Here is a 22,174-nt window from a genome sequence, read left to right as displayed (position 1 = left end):
ATTTGAGGCCTGACCCAAGGATTTCTGAAGGGACTTGGTTGTGCTGTGTCTAAAATCTGATGTCCTGTAAAAACACAAATCTGGAGAAACTCAGCAGGTCAAACAGTGTACTTTATATAGTAAAGTTAAAGATACATAACCAACGTTTCAGGCTTGAGCCTTTCATCAAGGAATGGAAACATTTTGTTTGGATGCCTGCCATCATTTTTCCACACCTTGGCGAAGGGCTCAAGCCTGAAACATTGGTTTTGTATCTTGCTTTCCTAAAGGACCCCGTTTAACCTGCTGAATTTCTCCAGAGTTGTGTTTTTACTTCAACCACGGTGTCTGCAGACTTTTGCCTTCTACTCCTGATGTCCTGTGTACTTTGTCAGTGGTTGAAAGCTTTTGAACAGCAATATATATTCATGTGGATCAATTTCCTCTTTTGAAGGATAAAGGATCTATTTATTTATTATTTTTTTTTTACTACACACAATTTGGTGCCAGCCAAATTCAATTTTAAAACTTCCCAGAGTCATGAAAGGATTTGAACTTATAATTATCAATCATGTACAACTCATTCTTCAGAACTAACCCATCCCAAATGTAAAAACAACAGAATAATAAAACTCATCTTCCAGTGCTCTCTAGAGCATCCAATTTCCTGACTCACTCAAAATCTATGGATTCATTCTGTTCTCCCAGAAGTATTCCAATGTACAGAACAACTTTATGCATCCATATAATTCAAGTTACCTTTATTTATCATTCATACCATGCTCACATGGTAGAGACGAGATAGTGTTTCTCCAGGACCATGGAGCATATTTACATAAATATAAGTTAGAAGAGAAGTTAAACACAATTAAATATTATATTAAGATGCATACAGTAAATGTCCACGGTACACTATCCACACATGTTCTGGGAATTCAAGAGAAAAAAAAACTGTTGCCCAATCTGGATGCAAGGGCCTGAGTGCTACAGTATCTCCTACTAGATGGCAGAAGGGAGAACAGTTTACATGAGGAGTGTGTGGAGTTCTTCACAATGTTTATTGCCTTTCACTTGCATTGAGTGTTATCGATGTCCGTCATGGTAGGAAGAGAGCCCACCAATGATCTTACCGGCCGACTTCACTATCCTCTGCAAGGTCTTGTGATCCGAGGAGGTACAGCTTCCAAACCAGGCGGTGATGCAGTTGCACAGGATGCTCTTAATACATCCTCTGTAGAATGTAGTGAGGATGGAGATGAACTTTCCTCAGCCTTCGCAGGAAGCAGAGGCACTGCTGGGCTTTCTTGGCTATGGAGCTGGTGTTAAGAGTTCAGGTGAGATTCTCTGCCAAGTTCACTCCAAGGAACTTGATACTCTTGACGACCATCAATGGTCAGCAGAGCGTGGTCCCCCCAGGCCCACTGAAGTCAACAACCATTTCTTTTGTTTTATCAATGTTCAGATACAGGTTCTTGGTTCTGCACCAGTCTGTTAGTGACTGAATGGTGACTCCTCATTCCTACTAATAAGGCCCACCACGGTCATGTCATCAGCAAATTTGATGACGTAGTTCGAGCTGTGTTTAGCTGCATAGTTGTGGGTCAGCTTAAACATTTCAAACATGATAATGGAATAGGTAGAATAGTCTCGTCAGTATAACACAAAAATCTTCAAACCAATCAATCTCAGCAGGTACCACACTGTGATATCAATATCCTGGAGTGTCTCACTTTCATATAAAGCCGCTAATGCTGGGCTCTTGTTATAATAATGCCCCAAGGTTACAATTACACTACAAGATAATGTACAGTGTGTGAAAATGTTGATTCACACTGGGATCGCTGTTCTACAAGAGCCATTCCTTTTGCCGCCTTTCCCATTCTTTAGGAGAATCTGGGGAGTTTTGGTGAGATGTCTACATGGGACAAACACTTGTCCTGTCTTGGTGTGCACACAATCAGCATCTCTTTCCAAGAAAGGCAGGCATTCCACAGTCTCAAGATAGTGTGCCTTAGAGTCAAATTTTGGGCCCAGTAAACTCAAACATCAAGACAGTAATGGCCAAATAAGACTTTAGTAATGTTGCAGTCCAACGGCAACATTTGCTGGTTGTAATGTAAGAGCATCATGGCAGAGAGAGAAAGATTTCAGTCTGACATTCCACCCAAATTCACCTCTGAGAGTGCAGTATTGCAGACCTGCATTGGGAATGCCCTGTCGAATCCTCTGCACCCTTAAACCACTGGAGTGGGGGATGAACCCACAATCGCTCGGATACAAAATCCTCCCAACTGAGCCACAGCGCATTGAACATAGACATCTCCCTACAGATGACACACAATCACGCCAAGATATGGGTACCATCTTTTACATTTATAAAGTAAATCAACTTCTCTTTCAGAGATGGAGCTTTCGGAACACAAACAACTGGCTCGTGAATAAGCAACATTTATTTTTATTTCACAGAAATCATGTTAATTTTGGATTTTCTGATTTTTTTTTTAAACTAGCTAACCGGGGTACACATATATTTGTTTTCCAATACATTTTCTTTCCAGGTGACTTCCTAGTGACCAATCTATGTGAAAGCCAATGTTCAAACTTGGAAGCTATTGAAGCCATCTGATCCTTGTGCAATAAATACACCATTTCTGCTTTCAAGGAAAGGAGTTTTTGGCTTTAATATCCTGCTTCTCCATCCTTGGGCCTTTGAGGCTGAACTTCTACAATTGAGGATGGGGGGCAGCAGGCTTTTGGGAGACCCAACCCCTGAAAAACATCCAAGTCACACCATTTTGACCGAAGAATGTATCACTGTGTCTAAATGTGGGAACACCCTACCCAAGGCAGGAGTACCTCTACTAAATGGAGTGCAGGAGCTCCAAAAGGAACCCATCACTGTTTTCTCATGGGCAATAAATAGAGGCTTGCAAGGTGATGGTGCAGCCGACAAGGGAATGAGAAATTCTCCCAGCTTCTGCCTTGCAGGACTGAGACCAAATTTGGAACCACTCTGACCAACAGTTCACAGGTCATCGTGGACACCAGGGGCATTTCATTCCATTAATTCTCATCTGAATTGGAACTCAAATACTAGTACAAGATATTTCTCCTCAGCTTAACAGTGATCAATGAAACCATTGCAAAGATAATAGGGCAGAAGATTGGAATCTAAAACCTCAGTCCACATCCATAAGAATTCTATTTCTGTATTTACAAAAGACCAGAATTAAATAACCTTTCAAAATTTACAAACTGCACGGACAAAGAGCTGGTTTTCTGTACATGTTAGAATGAGATGCACAAGATACAAATATATCATTTGTCATATGGGAGATGCTGATATCCAATTTGACCATCATGTGAGGGTTCAAAGGTACAAGGTGACACCAGACTAGTCTGAATCTGGGGTCCCCACATCACTGGACTGTTGCCAGACTTGTGTCCTGGATATTCAAACTATTAGCATCAGTCTCTATTTAATGACAAAAGTTCAAGAGTGGGCCTCACTGCTTGTGACAGGGCAATATGGAGCATACCATGGCTTTGATCATTAGGTCTCCACCAGACCTTCGACTGCCTGCTGGCCCTGCCCAGCCGCATTCACCGGTGCCTGTGGGCCACTGTGAATCTGGCACGGCTGTTGATTTTGAATGACTTGCTGTGCCTGGCTGTTCAGTTGCAGGTCCTTATGACTGTGGCCAGCATGTTGGCTTGGAGCCGCTGGGCGCGCAGGCGGCGGCTGCTGTTCTTCACTGCTCTGGGGCGTGAGTGATGACTTCTCACTGAAACTGAAGCGGGGCGAGTTGTCCGAGGTATTGGGAGAGGACGGGCCAGCACTTGACACGGTGCTCGAAGGACCACTGCTGTCTGCATTCAAAGAATTTTAAATAAAAATCAGTAAGCATCAAAAATTATTCCGACAAATGCAGTGAAATCCACCTCTGAATTAAGGCTTCATTACGTCGTTACAGGGGTATTAACATGGTGATCATTTCTGAATCAATCCGACCGTCAGAGCACCCCAGTGAAACAATCAGAGATTGTGTCTCTTCATCTTAGAGATGCCTATGGAGAATGTTTTCAACCTGCTGTAGACTTGTGATGAAAGATTTCTGATTAATAGTGAGAGAAATCTGATCTGATGGATGAAGAGTCCATTGGATTAAGAGTGTGAATAACATCTCATAAGATTTGCAATGCCCAATGGACATTAAACCATTAATAGCAGACTTTGGAATGTTTTACTGTATGATTCTGAAGTACACAGCTCCAAGACCACGTCACCGGAGCAGAAATAGGCATCGAGTCTGCTTTGTCATTTAATCATCCATATTCCCTGGCCTTCTCCCCCATGATGACCTAGCAAGTCAAAAAGTGATCAATCTCTGCCTTAAATACACCCAATGATCCGGCCTCCACAATGCCCCCTGGCAACAAATTCCACAGATTCGCCACCCACTGGCTGAAGCAATTCCACACAACCTTTGGTTGAAGAAATTCTTCTGCTTCTCTGTTCTAAGCGGACACCCTTCAATCCTGAAGTTGTGCCCAGACTCTCTCATGGGGGATCAATCTTTCCTACATCGACTCTGTCACGCTTTATGTTTCAATCAGACCCCTTCTCATTCTCCTAAATTCCAACAAGTAGAGCTGTCAAACACACCTCATTCCTGGAATCATCCCAGTGAACCTCCACTAAACCCTCTCCAACATTAGCACACCCTTTCGAGCCTAAAACTGCTCACAATACTCCAGGTGAGGTCTCAGCAGTTCTTTATAAAGCCTCAACATCACATCCCTGCTCTTAGATTCAATCCTTCTTGAAATGAACGCCAGCCTTGCATTGGCCTTTTTCACCACTGTCTCAACCTGCAAAGTTTATCTTCAGGCTGTCCTGCACGAGGACTCCCAGGACCCTTTGCAAGATTCAATTTTCTCCCCTTGACAAAATCGTCTTCCCATTTATTTTTTCTAGCCAAGTGCATTGCCGCACACTTTCCGACATTGTATTTCATTTGCCACTCTGCCCATTCTCTTCATCTAAGTCCTTCTGCAGCCTCCCTGTTTCCTCAACACTACCCGCACCTCTACCTACCTTCATATAATCCGCCAACCTGGCCACAAAGCCATTTATTCCATAATCCAAATCAATAATATACAACATAAAAAGAAGTGGCCCAACCCCGAGCCCTGTGGAAAACCATCTACAACTGACAGCCAAATGATCCCTAAATTCTAACTCTGCTTCTTGCCAATCAGCCAATGCTCTATCCACACTAGTATGTTTCCTGATATACCATGGGCTCTTATCTTGTTAAGTAGCATCTTTCCACAGGCCTTCTGAAAATCCAAATATGCAGCTTTCACTGCATCTCCTTTATCCAGCCGACGGTCACTTGCTCACAAAAGCGCAACATACACATCAGCTCCAACTGAAGTCCTGCAAGGTTCAATCTTTGAATAATTTTGCAAACTTTGAATGTAAGATGTTTATCCACTCGATCCATTTAAACAGACAGGCAGCTGTGTAAAACAATGTAATGACAAGCCAAGTTATTTAGCGACGAACCATACCTGGAAGATTTCTCACTCCTTTGTACCTTTACCTTGGGAGGATCAGCCAATCTTCCAGTGGTTGCTGCTATTAAAAAAGACTCCATAGCTGACACATTTGGTGCACCAGTCTCTGACCAACACGTGATGGGAAAATGAAGTTCAAAATGACCCAGGCTCTTGCGCTCTGCCTTGAAATTTTTATTGCCCCTCATAATTCTATGCTTTCCAAACTCAATCACATCTACTTTGGCCAAGGTTTTGTTCATCTCCCCTAAAGAATGCCCAGTCATGTATCTGTGCTTCATGAGATACAGGAGCAGAAGTAGGCCTTCGAGTCATGATAGAAGGATTCTGCCATTCTATCATGAGCTCCCCAAACCCTTGATGCCCTGACCATTCAAGTACTTGTCAATCTCTTCCTTAAATACACCCATTGACCTCACTTCCACAGCCACCTGTGGCAACAAGTTCCACAGAGTCACAACCCTCTGGTTAAAGAAATTTTTCCACATCCCTACATTTTAAATTGATCCCCCTTTATCCTGAACTTGTGCCCTCTTGTCCTAGACTCCCCTAACCTGGGAAACAACTTTACCACTCCTATTCTGTCCAGGTCTTTCAGTATTCAAAATATCTGTATGAGGTCTCCCTCATCCTCCTATACTCCAAAGAGTACAATCAAAGAGCTGAGAAACATTCCTCATAAGCTCACCCTTTCATCCCTGGCTTCATTCTAGTAAACCTTCTCTGAATCCTTTCCAAAGCCAGCATATCTTTTCTCAAACAAAATGACACGGTTCTCCAAGTAAGGTCTCACCAGTGCCCTAAAGAGTTTCATCATTACATCTCTGGACCTGTATGCTATCCCTCGAGAAAAGAATTCCAACACTTCATTCGCCTTCTTCTTCACCGACTCAACCTGGAGTCAAGCTTTAGGGTATTCTTTCGGGCATGATGACTCCCAAGTCCCTTTGCCTTGTGTCTTTAAACCCTGGAACTTGCTCCCTCCCCCCACTTTTCAGCTGCAAACATCTTCTTCTCAACGTCGAAGCAAACCATGATAGAAATTTTTCATGTGACTTACACCATGGAGGCTTTTCTGAGCGAGGACGTATGGAGAGGGAGGCAACCGAGGAGGGCAGGACCTGTTGTGGTATGTATGCATCCACTGCAGCCTGGTTACTTCCCATGGTCTCGAACATTGCAGAAAGTTCTGTCAATTCATAGCACAAACCACAAATCAGCGCAGAGCTCAGTGAAACAGACTCATAACGTCAGAGTAAGGTCAATCACAGAATAGAGATATCAAGTATTTAAGGATTATAAATTGGGTGCATCAAGGTCAAGAATATGCTATCAAATTGCAAGTTCTCTCCCTTTTCCCATCAAAATGTAGAAATGATTGATCTGGGGAAATGCCTGCGAACGAGACTCTTGAGGCTTAATGCATTTCTCTCCAAGATTTGCAATGGGATATTGTTGGAGAGATGCTCTCAGTGTTCTTCCCTCTGCTTCACCTGTTTTTCAGTCATAGTGACTGAAACTGGAGAAACTCAGCAGGTCAAGTGTACTTTATATAGTTCAGAACCAACATTTCAGGCCTGAGCTCTTCTGGCACCTGTGACATTTTCCATGCCTTGATGAAAGGCTCAGGCCTGAAACATTGGTTATGTACCATTATCTTTGCTATATGTAGTACACTGTTTGACCTGGTGAGTTTCTCCAGCATTGTGTTTTTACTTCAACTGCAGACTTTAATTCAGTCAAAGTGAATAAGGCAATGCAATTATGAAGCTGTCTTACAGCTCAGTAGCCATGAACCAAGGAATTGACTGCGAGATGCAATAATATTTACCCCCCCCCCTTTTCCCAGTGTGGTGCAGACCCTCATTCGTTCTCCCCAGTGCGTCGCGATGTGCAGCCCGAGAGTGTGTGATCTCAAGCAATTGAGACATTCTAGCTAACCAGCATCCTCGAGTATAAGCCACTGACAGGCCAATCACCCACTGGGAAAAAAGGGGGGGGGGGGGGCTCTAATCAAATAGTTTCCTCCTCCTTTGCTCTTTCACACGAAAACCAACCCTTGTGATTGGGGGAGTTACAAATATTCTGTGGAAGTGCATCTCACAAAACAGATCCATTTAGTACATTCTGGCCATGGAGTGCCTTCATACACAGATTCCCAATTCTCCATCTCTATTCTCTTCTTATTTCACAGCAAGAAATTTAATTATCTTGAAACATTGTTCACCATGTGCCAAACACAACTACAAATCTACGCTAACAACATTGGGAAGGATAAACCAACCAAGCAGTGGGGAATATAAATGTGACACCTTGATGTTCTTTTAAACAGGGACCACAGACAGATTTTTCCAGGGAACATTCCAACCAGAAATTCAGAGAATTTGTAACCCTGATGAGTCCACAAGAGGGCTCAAACTTTCAACAAAATTATTTTCTATTCAGAGGGGAATCATTTAGAAAGCTAAGATTAGATGAGATATCAAAGCTGCACTGCCTCCTCCATTAGTCACATTCTTGTTCCCAAAATCTTCCAATTACTCACCTGAGATGTTAGGTGGCACGGTTAGTGTGACGTTGTTACAGCGCCAGTGATCCGGATTCAAATCTGGCGCTGTCTGTAAGGAGTTTTTACTTGTGTGGGTTTTCCCGGATTCTCCTGTTTCCTCCCACCTTTCAAAACTTTCAGGACTGTAGGTTAATTTGGCTAAAATGCTTCTATTGTGCAGTAAATAAAATTTTTAAGATTTAAAATTTGAGTTAGTAGTGAACATGCCAGAATCCGCTAGAACGACATATTGCTTGCTTAGATTTCTAGATTTTCAAACTTCTCTAGGCAGACGAACCTGCAGGTAACGGTCCTTCCACATCTATTGTACCTTTCATTCTTCTATCCCCTGTGTTTGCAACGTCTAATTCTATGGTCTTTGCTCTTGGGGATTAATTTGTCTATTTGAATGTTTCTCTTTCTGAAAACTCAAAAGGGTTAATCATTTTGATTTCAATGCGTTTTACTGTTAAAAAAAAACACAGAGCACAAATTCAGTTACACGTCGTGGAGGCTGGAGATCAATGATGCTAGCCTGCATCACAAAATTTTAGAGACATAGCACTGTAATAGAGGCCATTCCAGCCATCGAGCCTTTGTCACCCAAATGCAACCATTTGACCAATTAACCTACTGACCCTGTACGTCTTTGGATTGTGGGAGGCACCCAGAGGAAACCCACAGAGGCACAGGGAAGATGTCCATCCTCCCGGCAGACAGCATCACATTCGAACCCGGATCGCTGACACGGTAAGAGCATTACGCTAACCACCACGCTAACTGTGCTGCCCACCCTTCAATGGTGGGCATAACCAAGTGGACCATGGGGCAGGTTGGCAAATCTTTAGTCACCGGCAAACCTTGAAGCAATATTCAATGCTGATAGCTCTAGCCAAGTTATGCAAAGGTGTGATTGATGAGGAATATGTGAACTGAACTTTGTTTGGAGCTCTGCATTGTCTAAAGTGATGGCCGGAAGGGGAGGGTATAGAATAGAATTCCTTCCTGCTTTAGGAGTTTGATAAACCCCACTGTCCATTGAGCACTCCCAGATTGATCAAAGGCAAAGAGTATGTATCTTCACTCCAGCCCATCAACATGCCTGAGTTTCAGGTGAAAGCTTGCTGGTTACCTTTTGATGCTCTGTCGTGAGATTTTCCACAAATTTCAGAGACAGAGGAGAGGAACTCATTCACTTGCTTCAGGGAGAGAGAATTATGGAGCGTTTCAAGAGGGTAAATGGAAGGAACCATGGAGCATCCTTCAAAACCTAACAAAAATAAGACAAAATATCGAAAATACAAGGAATTAATTAATTGACGACACTCACTTTAACAGACCCAAATACACCCTAACGTCGGCAAGGAAAGCTCACGCGACCATTCTACCAATGAGGTCATTGGGTTTTGACATGAAAAAACAGTCACCAAGCCAAAGCAAACTGAGCCAGGCAAACACAACTGGGTACAAAGAGAAGATCTGAATCCAAATCGCACGTCAGAACATAACCAAGACACGACCCTTCTGGTAGAGTTATGCCTTGAAAGGACAGGTGGTTAAACTCTCAAGTCTATACACTCTGATAGAGAAAGATGTCACATAGCTCTGACTATTTGTTAAACCCACATCCCTGATATTGCATAACCAAACTTCAAATGAATACTGCTCCAACACACTCCTGACCTCTTTAAAAAAAAGTCACACACATATGAAAATAAAAAGAGCACAGATGGTGAGAGATACCAGATCCAGTATTACAAACTCAAAATGTGATTATACTATCATGAAGCAGGAATCCTAATACTCATCATGCAACCATGGAAGTTGTACGTAGAGGTGAATAAACTGCACAAATGGCCAGAGGATGCAAGAATTTGTTCCGCTTAGAAAACAGGTCTTTTGGCCTCTAGACTGTGCCAAACTATTATTCTGCCCAGCCCCACTGACCTGTACTCAGTCCATAGCCCTCCTTCCCCTCCCATCCATGTTCTTGTCCAAATTCTCCTTAAATGTTACAATTGAGCCCGCATTCACCACTTCACTGGCAGCTCCACTCTGTGTGAAGAAGTCCCCCCTAATGCTCCTCATAAATAATTCCCCTTTCACCCTTAACCCATGTTCTTTGGTTTGTATCTTACCTACCCTGAATAGATAAAGCCTACCTACATCTGCTCTGTCTACGCCTCACGTAATTTTGCATCAAATCTCCCCTTCTTCTTCTACACTCCAGGGAATAAAGTCTGCACCTGTTTAATCTTTCCCAGTAACTCAGTTCTTTTTTTTTTTTAAATTTTTTATTTTTCACACCATAAATCACATTAGCCATGATATACACTATTTCTTTTTCACACATATACAGTGACTTTTTCTCCCCCCCCCCCCCCCTTTCCTCCCAAACCACCCCCCCACCCCCCCCTCTCATCCATTTTAGGTATACAATCTAGGTTGCATTAAGCCAGTCAGACAATGTTGTCATTCAACAAAATTACACCAGAAATTCTACTGAGTCCATTCTTTTCTTTCCTTCTCCTTCCATCAACTTAGGTAATGTTTGTCCCCGGTAGGTTTTCGCTATTGTATTTAATGTAAGGCTCCTATACTTGATCGAATATTTCAATATTCAGTTCTTGAAGTCCCAGATATATCTCTGCACTCTTTCTATCTTATTGATATCTTTCCTGTAGTTAGGTGACCAAAACTCCACACAATCCTCCAAATTTGGCCTCACCATAACGTCCCAGCTCCAATAGTTCGATTTATAAAGTCTAATTTTCCAAAAGCTCTCCTCATGACCATATCTACCTGTGATGCCACTTTCAGGGAATTATGTATCTGTATTCCCAGATCCCTTTGTTCTACTGAACTCCTCAGTGCCCCACCACTTACCATGCAAATCCTTTCTTGGTTTGTCCTTCCAAAATGCTTCACCTCCCACTTGTCTGCATTAAATTCCATCTGCCATTTTTCAGCCCATGTTTCCAGCTGGTCCAGATCGATCCCTCTGCACGTTTTGAAAGCCTTCCTCACTGTCCATAACACCTCCAATCTTTGTGCCATCTGCAAACTTGCTGATCCAATTTGCCACATTATTATCTGTATCAGTGATCTGGATGATAAACAACAATGGTCCCAGCACCAATCCTTGAAATACACCACTACTCACAGGCCTCCTGTCAGAGAAACAATCATCCATTACCCACTCTCTGACTTCTCCTGTATAGCCATTGTTGAATCCAGTCCAGAGTAAAGAGCTGAGCAAGGAAGATTCTCTATCAACCCTCGAAATGTAAACCTGTGATTTCTTTTTTTGGAAGGCTGATGCATCTGCCTTGTACTTTCATGGTTTCTGGATATCCACGTCCTGCACCTCCACCAACATTGATCATGTTTGGGCTTTTATTTTGATGCTTAACTGATTAACAGCCTGAAGCCAGCAACCCAAAACAATAATGAAATGCTACTCAGCTAAACAGCTAGAAGTGGGAGTACCATGTCACCAGATCAGTGGGTAAGACAAATTGTCCAAGACTGTGTGCAGCTAAAAGGTTGGAACACATCAGGCATTTTATGCAGAGCTGAGTCCACCCTGATCTCTGAAAAAAAACCCTACATCAAGATAATATCTTTCACAACTTGGGAACCTCAATGTGCTTTCAACAGCGATTCACTTTGCACGTTGTACAAGTGATGCTCCAACACAAGCAATGTGACGTGCTGGGAGGAACAGGAGACAGGGAGTTGTGAACTCAGCCAGAACCTTCATGGGCATCAGTCTTCCCTCCGTTAAGGACATCTTTAAGAGGTGGTGTCTCAAGAAAGCAGTCTCTATCATCAAGACCCCCACCACCCAGGCCCTGCCCTGTTCTCACTACTACCATCAGGGATGAGGTCCAGGAGCCTAAAGACAGACACTCAACATTACAAAAGCAGCTTCTTCCCCTCCGCCATCAGATTTCTAAACAGACAATGAATCTATGGACACTACCTCCCTTTTCTCTTTTTTGGAATTCCTATTTATGGAATTGTAATTTACAGTCATTTTGCACCTTGTTCTGCACAATACTGCCTCTGCAAAACAATAACTTTCATGTCACACGTCCATGACAATAAACCGGATTCTTTTTTCGTCGCCATCTTCTTTCCACCTTTATACTCACTTTACTTTAATTTTTATTTTTGTGCCTTTGTGTTTTCCTTTGTTTTTTCCGACTTTTCTGGAGAGGGCTGGAGTTCACCGTCCGGCCACTACTCCATCACGTGACTCCTCCACAATAAACCGGATTCTTGACTGATATTCAGGAATTATTGGTTTGGAGCAAAGAGAGAGACTCTCCTCGAAATACAGGCGGGAGTTGAGTAGACGAAGTCGAATGTGAAAGATGGTACTTGAACACCCCCTGAGTACTCCAGGAGTCTCCTGGATAGGATTCAAACCCACAATCTACTTACTCAAGAGGAGAGAAATGGCTCTAATGTCCATTGTGCAGGGTACCATTACAAATAGGTAGGAGAGCAAACAAGATAAAACCAAGCTGTGTCATGTTGATACTGAGTAAAGCCTCGAAAAACTGGTGGGTATTGGGAGAAAGGAAAATACCAACAAAAATCTCAAGATCATATAACGTCTAGGAGCGGAAGTGGCCCATTGGGTCTGCTCCACCACGCCATCATGAACTGATCCATCCTCCCACTCAGCCCCACTCCCCGGCCTTCTCCCAGTAACCCTTCATGCTCTGACTAATCAAAACCCTGTCAACCTCTGCCTTAAATACACCCAACGACCTCGCCTCCTTGTTCCACAGACTGACAACCCTCGACTAAAGAAATTTTTCGTATCTGTTTTAAATTGGCATCCTTTTATCCTGAAGTTGTGCCCTCTTGTCCTAGAATCTCCTGCCATGGGAAACAACCCTGCCACATCTCCTCAGTCCAGGCCTTGCAGCATTTGAAAGGCCTCTATTCCATAGTTTAGATTGAAGTAACGATACAATTGGGCTTTCACTTCATTTAAGCAGAAGGGAACAGGAGGAAGAATTGTCCAACAATGCACCTCCATAATCTGTAAAAGATGTTCAGATATATTCCCAAACCATGCAAAGCAATTATAAATGGGACCTGCAGGTCTGAAACTGATATTGGATTGCCACGAGAGTGTTGGCTGGTTTGTGAATAGAGATCATTTGTTACACTCAAGGTGAATTTTATTAGGTTCTCAGCAAAGCTTGATTTAACATCCATCAGGGGGCGTGACACAGCCCTGTAATAACTAGGGATGTTTCTATGGAGAAAAGCAGATGGTTGGAATACAATAACATATTGCAGGCTTGAATACACCGAGTTACTCATTTAATTCATAGTTTTGAACAGCACCGTTCATTAGTGTCACAAATGGTTGCGGAGGATAGGACATATTTCCCACATAGAGTTCCCAAAATAGAGCTCCTAACCATTGCTTTGGTAATTGTCATATACAAGACATTCAATCAGTAATTGTTGGTTCAACAACATTACTGGTAGGGGACAGGCTGACTGATGCCACTATTTCTTATTCAGGAATGAGGTCTGGATCCCTTGGTTTTGTAGATTGGAAGTTCTAGCCTCTCGCTGAGCCTTTTCAAAGTTAAGGCCACTGCTACAAAAATTAGTTGCAAGGACAGTAGAGATTTCATTCTCTAAGATACAATAAAGTGTCAATAAAAACCTGCAAGGCTGGAAATCTGGAGAAAAAAAAAGAGAATATGCCAGCAAAACTCAGGTCAAGAAACATCTGTGGAAAGAGAGAAAGTCACAATGAAGGGCCACAGATCTGAAACCATTAACCACTTTTCCAGCATTTTGCTTTGTCAATGAACAAAATTTGTTTTTTTTTTAAATGGAAATCTATAGATTCGTACTCACCTTTATGGATAATTTGTCTCCAGTGCGTGGGCAAGGGGGAAATACTATTTTTATTCAATTCCTCTCCTTGGGCAATCACTGGGGGTCAAGGATGACTTCCTTCCACTTGGAATACCAAGGCTCTAAGGTGGCTGATGAGGCCAATGTAGGAACTGCAGACGTTCCATATATGGGGCAGGTGTGGGGTGTTGCCTTCCTTCTGCTGCAGTAAGCTGGCCTTTGGCACGCCCCAGGATTCTTGGAGCTATTTTGTATTTTCCTGCCCTACTTTGAGCAGCCGTGCGCTAAAGATTCACAGGAGGAATGATGCTATTGAATTGCTTCTTCTCCCAGTGGTCAGAGCAGCATGCCTTGTTCCGTTGCTGGACTAGCACTGAGATCTGTACCAAAATACAAATCAATTACGACTACTGTTATCTTGTAATCTGTGCTGTAAGGCTGCGGACACTGAAAACACCCAAATTAAATCTGAACTCGGATAGTGGGCTGCGAACCACCGTCTGGATCAAGATTCTGTTTCTCGATGGTGACATGCTTGGCCTTCTCACACATTACCCATGGATTTTCCATGTTTCACACTTTCTGCTGTGGGCTGAACAAAATATCAGGCAGCATGAAAGATTCTTGATGAGTCTGTCCAAAAGCTAACATGTTGATTCATCACATGGCACAAAGGGCACGTGGTGAGATGGGAACTCCTCACCTCAAGGTTCAGCATGCAGTGCTCTCCAAATTAATATTCGGACAACATGGCAGTCAGGTATTGTCAAGGGAAAGAAGACAAACTGAAGGACTTGACATCTCCCTGATACTTTGGCCACTTCCTTATTAATATCACGCTCGCCCAATACTCTTGACCTAAAGAATTCATGTAACTGAGAGCACGATTTCACAATTTGACTTTTTAAACTAATGTTTTGTTCAAGCTACAATATTTTTTTAAATTCCAGCTCAAAAGGGGAGAATAGAAGAAGCAATTAAAGATGTATTTTTGTTGCTTTCAAAGACACTCATTGCTAGATAGCTTAAAGTTGTCTATCCAAACTAACGATGTGTTCAGACTAAGTTATAGATGTAGAGTCCCAAAGTCAAGAACCAGAAAGTCTAACAGCCAAGGTGCTGACATACAAAAAAGATAAGTTTAAGTATGATTTTGCTATTTACATTGACCTGGATTTAAGTTCAATTGTATCAAGTTAATAATTTAACACAGAAAGCACATCTCCATTAGTCAACCTTCCTGTATCAAGGTCTAGTTTGATGCAAGCAATGTGCCTATGGAGGTATAGTGCCTTTAAAATTCATCTAATTATGCGCAGAGATGAAATCCAAGAGACTGCACTTGACAAGCATGCAAGTTAACAAGAAAGTATCTCTCTTAATTCACTCATGGAGCGCTGGATTATTCTTCATTCTATAAACACTTGGCCTGTTTTTATAGACGCCTAATATGATCCATTGGTTATTTTGGTTTCATTTGAATTATAATACACTGGATGGAAGTGTAATTTGCTGGAGCTATTTGCAGACTTCAAATCAGGGCATCAAATAAATTCACACAGTCTCCGAGTTCAGTGCTGGAGCTTCTAATGTCTGTGTAAAACATTTGGGCAACAATGCATGGCACGGTGATTGCAACACCTTTACAGTACCAGTGACCACATTCAAATCCAGCGCTGTCTGTAAGGAGTTTGTACATTCTCCCCGTGTCTGCGTCGGTTATCTGCGGGTACTCCGGTCTCCTCCCACCATTCTAAAATGCACTGGGGTTGTAGGACAAAGCACATGCTGGAGAAACTCAGCAGGTCAAACAGTGTACTTTTTAAAATCGCAAAGATGAAAATGCAAATTTTTATAACAATAATTTTTAAAAAACATGTATTTTTATCTTTGCGATTTTAAAAAGTACACTGTTTGACCTGCTGAGTTCCTCCTACAATGTGTCTTTACTTCAACCACAATGTCTGCAGACCTTTGTATTTTACAGGGGTTGGACGTCAATTGAGTGACATGGGCTCATGGTGCATGTCTGTAAAAATCTGTAAAATGGATAATTGACAGACAACACAAAGATTGGTGACGTGGATAAGTGAACATTGCCAAAAGATTAACCAGGATATAGATTAGTTGGAAATATAGGCAGAGAAATGGCAGATGGCATTTAATCCCATGTGTAAGGTGTTGCCCTTTGCATGGTCAATGCAAGGAGAAAATATACAATAAATGGCAGGGGTCTTAGGAACACTGATGTACAGCGGGACCATTGGGTGTAAGCCCAGAGCAATGCAAATAGATTGGGTGATAAAAAAGGCATACAGTATGCTTGCCTTCATCCATCAATAGTGACACTGAAGAAAACTTTAGGCAAGTACATGAAGATATAGGGAAGGGAGGGATATGGATCACCTGCTAGCTGATGGGATAGTTTATTTTAGCATCGTTCTTGGTATAGATATCATGGGTCAAAAGGCATGTCCTGTAACGTTCCATGTCCTCTGAATTCAGTTTCTATAATCGATTCTTCCCTCTTCCTCTCCATTGACCCAGTTCCAATGTTGCTTCCCAGTGACCACTCCTCAAGCATCAGCTCAAACAGTGAAGAACATTTTATCTGGGAATGCAACATCGATCTGACCCACATTCACACAAGCCCAATTTCTGGAGGTGGTGATCCAATGCCAATCAACTGCAAAGTGGCTAGTGATTCATTCTATACACTGGATCAGTGGCATTGAGTGTCGCTGAGAATTAGCCGAATGCTGAATCAAACAAAATGCATTCACCATGTAATACAACTGAAAATGAAGAACATGCCACTGTGCTATCAGTAACTCCATTGCACACCATACTAAAAATCACCAACTCGAATACTGGGACCTAAAGCAGTGAACGCCCATCATCAGATTATTTACTCTACATATTAAATCCATGTTGTGCATCAATGATGCTCCTTTTAAAGGTCAAACAAAATGCAAGGAGATGAACGTCGAGCTAAATTGATTGCGTCAATCATGCGACCGGCCATTTAACCCATTTACATTCCCCAATCTGATAAGCCAGGCTTAGCTCACATCCAATGCAAATGAGTCTGCCATGGCAGTATTTTATAGCATCAGGCTCCTAGTCCTAAGCTGTTGTTAGGGAGACGTCAACATGACGGCAACAAAACGTGTAACTGGAAAGAGTGATCACAAACCACAAATCCACACCTTGACAAGACAGCATACATTTCACATGCAACAGAGCTTATTTGACCAGGGGTGAACTCTTTCTAGCTACAATGTGAGATTCTTCTATATGATGCCAACTGCTCAAAGATTTTGGATCCACAGCTTGTACTGTGTCTCTTGTAGTAATGACAAAGTGAAAGCAAGCAAATGAATTTGGAAACAGAAAATGAAACCGTCGAAAGCAGAACTCACCATCTTCTTGTTTGACCAGAGACGGGCAATAAATTCTGGTCTTTCCAGACATCTCCAGATCCCACAAATGAACAGAGAAACTAGTCTCTGTTTGCAGGAGATACTGTTGTAGATTACAGCCTATTTAATATTTCCCTCAGTGCAGGTTACATCACCACTTTTTGATGCCTCAATTCATTCACCATCAAAACATGTAGTTGCCCCTAGTTGATCAATGAATTTACAAATGCCCCTTGTCTTGTATTTGATGGTTCATCCATACTTCCTTAAAACACACCAGGACCATTTTCAATGTTCCATTTAAACTCACTGAGTTCATTAGAAAATTATACCACTAAGTAACACAAAAAAATGCATTGACAGAGTGTTGAGTTATTCATATCCAATTGTCCACAAAATCCATCAGTTTGGCAGAACCAAAGTTTAAAAAGGATTATCAGTGTTTTACTGACATTACTGATATTGTTAAAACAGATTTTTCACTTATAACTTTCTCTGGCAATGAATTAGACTTTGCTGGAAAGCTGAACTGAATTATGTATCCAACATGTTCCCAATATGGAAGTAAATCCTTCCTCACTGAGTATTCCTGCTGGCAAAATGGTCTCTGACTGAACATCTTCTTGTTGCAATCCTGCATGGTGTTGCATTCACTGTGGGCGAAACAGCTCCCTTGTCCTCAGCCACCAAATGGGAAAGGCATCATGAATGATGCTGCATGCCTACATCGGCTTGCTGGCTAAATAAAAATAGAGGCAAAAGGGAGAAGGAAAAGGAGGAAATAATCCTATCGATTATTGATTCTGGTGTAGTATTTGATACAAGAGTTTGGAAATGAATCCAATATTTGGGTCTAACAATCCTAAACTAATTCCTTCCATCCCAAAGCTGATCCCTGGAGTTGTTAAGAGCGAGTTTGCTAATTTACTGTTTTGAGGCATATCAGACAGTCACTGTGAACAAATATTCAGTACATCACCCCAGTTCACCAAACAGAAAACACTACAGCACAATACAGGCCCCTCAGATCTCGACGTTGTGCCTACCGATATATTCCAACCTCATAAACCTTATTTTTTTCTTCCATCCATGTGCCTGTCCAAGAGTCTCTTAAATGCCCCTAATGTTTCAGCCTTCACCACCATCCCTGGCAAGGCATTCCAGGCACCCACAATTCTGTTAAAAAACATAATCCTGATGTCTCCCCTAAACTTTCCTCCCTTTGCTTTGTGCAGATGTCCTCTGGTGTTTGCTATTCCTGCCCCGGGAAAAAGGCGCTGGCTGTCCACCCCATCTATACCTCTCATAATCTTGTAGATCTCTATTAATAGTCACCTCTCATCCTTCTCTCCTCTGTACCCTCTCCATAGCTCCCACATTCTTCCTATAGTGAGGTGACCAGAACAGAACACCAGAGATTTGTCGAGCTGCAACATGACCTCTTGACTCTTCAAATCAATCCCCCGGCTAAATGAAGCCAGGGAGAGTGTGAACATTAGACCATACTCTCTGGAATCACTGCTGCCAAGCTATTTTTAAACTTTTGTAAGAAAACAAAATCTGCAAAATGCAGTGAATAACCAGCACTCTCTCCAAATACAAGGGAGGTATCCAATACAGGTCTCACTGGGAAGGAAGACACTGAAGGAGGGAGAAGGGGGATGGGATTGGATATTCCCTATGAGAACACCAGGCCAACAAATAAATTAAGCTTAAACTTCAATAGCATGTAAATGTTAATGGTCTGTTAAAGTCTAAGCTACAGAGGACCACCCTTTTTTGGTCCCATGTATGCCCTGACTTTCCCCAAACCTCCAACTATTTTCTTTTCTGAGGGATAGGGAAGGAAAGCTTATGAACCAGATAATTTTGCTCGACTTCAATCATCCTGTATTTAGCCACAGGGGGAAGTTTCTGCCTCGAGGTTATTTCTTGAGGTGACTTTCCTTTCTCTGGTTTCAAGAGCACTCAGTATTTTCTAAAAGATCAACAAAAAGTCATCTCTATATTTTTAGATATGGAGATTAAGAAATTAAATTGCTCTTTAATCGTCTTTAAAATTTTCTCTGCTATACGGAAGATGATTTCTGAATGTGGGGTCACAATTCGATAGGGTGTTCATTGTTACATTAATACTATTTTGCCCATATGGGTAATGAAATATCACTTTAAATTTAAGTGTTTTTTCTCTAATTATGTTCTCACTTCCCAAAGGAATTTGAAGATTTTATAAATATGGCAAAAGAGGAAAGCAGTAACAAAATTATCTCATGTTTCCAAAAGACTGGGGTCAAAAGCTGACGAATAAACCCAAAAACATGCTAAATAGAACAGTGATGCAAAAAGTAGACCAAAAAGGAAATTCAGGGACAATGCGAATGATTGGGGCTGAAACACAAAGTGGGAAAATCTAATAAACTTCCATCCAATTTCAGTTAACAATTTCTTCCCTTCCCATCAAATTCCTTCGGTCCACTGTCCTTGTCCATTCTCTTACCTCAGGACAATAAAAATCAACTGAAGTTGTGACTAACCTTGGTTAACTTGGCGAGGAAAGGAACGAATAGAACGTGGGGTTACTTCATTTGCAAAGGTCAATCATACATCAACATTGTCACTCAAAGCATCAGAGAAGCTTGTGGAAGTCCTTCTGCCCTTCATACGAGAGCTGTGTGCAGAGATTTATTTCTAAATGGATGCCGGGTTTTAATGTTCTACAGTTACAATGTCCTGATTGCAAGGTTGGATTACGGCCAGTGGAAAAAAAAAGAAAAATGATTTGTTTGGAATTAAATTCAGCAAACTTTCCACTTAATTCATGCCTGAAATGGATTTAATTTAGATTTTTTTTTATTACTTTGCATTCATTTTGCTAAGTACTATTGATTGCAAGTTTACAAAATTGCATGATCATGCAACTATCAGAGACTGACTGGTCACTAGCAGGTCACTCCTTTTTCTCTTTTTTAAAAGGAACCCATCTTCAGTTTGGGATAGGTTGAGAAGGCCAGGAGTAGTAGAAAATATCACCACATTCCTTGGAAGGAAATCTTTGCCAACCACTAGACCAACTTCAAATGTCATAATTCAAAGCCCACTGACATGAAAAACAAAATAGGCAGGCATATTAGTGAAACAAATTCAAGCTTTACTGCTCCCCTTGGTCTGATGGACGATGAAGAGAACTGCAAAACTTTGCCATCAGGCATGCCAAGAGTAGCAATCCAGGATGTGTCCAAACCTGGCCACCGTTAACCATCATCTCCGACAAACAACAGAATATTGCTCCCAGCAGTTAAAAATCAGACTCTCAGGGCAAAGGAAGAAGGAAACTTGAAAAAGTGTGTGGATAATCAGATATGGGGTAAAACCCACCAAGTACCATTTAAAGAACAGCAGGGCAACGCTGTTACAGCGCCAGTGACCGGTGTTCGAATCCTGCGCTGTCTATAAGGAGCTTGTACATTCTTTCTGTGTCTGCGTGAGTTTCCTCCAGGGGCTCTGGTTTCCTCCCACCGTTTAAAATGAACCGGGGGGGGTCATAGGTCAATTGAGTGCAGCACGGGCTCGAGGGCCAAAAGGGCCCGTTACCGTGGTGTATGTCTAATTTTTTTTAATTAAAATTTAAAAAAATATTTAATTTAAATTTTCAAAATGTAAGAAATTGAAAATGGAAGATTCTGAGATGAACGTTTCCAAATTCAGAGCAGTGACAGAGCAAGAGGTTACCATAAAATGTTAGCTCATTTTGCTTTGTACTTCTATCATTTTTGGCTGGGGAATCAGTATCCTGAGATAAATCTCTGGTAATCATCAAAATGCGTTTGGGCAATAGTGAAATAAGAGACAATCGTCTGATTTTTAAGCTGTTAAGATATCTAACATGGTGTTAGTAGTGGCGGCTTTCTCGACATTAACCCAGCAAGCAGCTTGGACTATTTTTGTGAAATGCTGCAATCTGCAGGTTATGGAAGCGGAGAGACTTCCCCTCCTCCTCCCCCCCCCACCCCCCCATTATCTGTCAGCAAAGCTCACATGGATCCAGATCTCCAAGCTGCATTCACAGCTGCAATGGCATGAAACAAGATTCATCCAAAGCCAACCATGCAGCAGTAAGGTGCAGGTGATACCATAGAGGGAGTCGATATCATCCTGCCCCGAGATCAGCCAGTTCTTGAAGAGTCGGATGTGGTAGGAGCACTGCTGGAGGTGCCGGGCCAAGGCACCATCAAGGGCCAGGTTCTGGGCGAAATTGTTGTCTCCTGAAAATCGACTCAGCAACTGTGCCACGCAACGATTATCCAACACATCTAGGGAACGGGCACCAGCAGGAAAAGAAAAAAAGTAAAAAGGCAACAAAATGAACACATTACTAAGTTACCATTGCTCTGAAGAAAAGGAGGAAGTATTTGTAAAACCTGAAATTATCCGAGAAATTATTGTGCCCGATAAACAGGAAAAAAACTTGTGGTCTTAAACCCGACCAAAACAAACATGCAGCTATTTTTCTTAAAAGAAAGGTGAACTGATTTTTGATGCAGAGATCCCACACACTGAATGCATCAAGGATTGAAGGAGGAACTGTTGAAATATCAGGGGAAGCTCATTTGATTTTCATTCAACAAGGGCTCTGACAGCCTTCACCTGAACATTTCATCAGTTAGTTAGCATCCACGACACTGCTGAACTCCTTTAACACTGCAGTATCAGTCAGGCTTCCACACAACTCCTAGAGCCAGACAGA

The 22,174-nt window shown here is 42.0% G+C and overlaps 1 protein-coding gene across 14 annotated transcripts in view; it reads right to left on the bottom strand.

Annotated features, from left to right (window-relative positions):
- Positions 1–723: 723 nt before the first annotated feature.
- The window catches only part of ppip5k1a (diphosphoinositol pentakisphosphate kinase 1a), a 184,893-nt gene continuing 163,442 nt past the window's right edge, over positions 724–22,174 (bottom strand). For 8 of the 14 annotated variants that reach the window (XM_069902475.1, XM_069902469.1, XM_069902468.1 and 5 more), the window contains 4 exons: positions 21,561–21,740; positions 9,243–9,380; positions 6,623–6,751; positions 724–3,849 (listed from right to left, as the gene is read on the bottom strand). In XM_069902475.1, the coding sequence (XP_069758576.1) occupies positions 3,533–3,849; positions 6,623–6,751; positions 9,243–9,380; positions 21,561–21,740 (764 nt within the window). In that variant the 3' untranslated portion in view covers positions 724–3,532. The remainder of the gene's footprint in view (positions 3,850–6,622; positions 6,752–9,242; positions 9,381–21,560; positions 21,741–22,174) is intronic. The other 6 variants (XM_069902473.1, XM_069902478.1, XM_069902480.1 and 3 more) reach the window with 1 other exon arrangement.

The sequence above is a fragment of the Narcine bancroftii genome, chromosome 11 (assembly GCF_036971445.1).
Source record: "Narcine bancroftii isolate sNarBan1 chromosome 11, sNarBan1.hap1, whole genome shotgun sequence".
In the NCBI taxonomy this organism is placed as follows: Eukaryota; Metazoa; Chordata; class Chondrichthyes; order Torpediniformes; family Narcinidae; genus Narcine; species Narcine bancroftii.
Note: the sequence above shows the minus strand (reverse complement) of the source record. Positions and strands in the feature narration are given on the sequence as shown.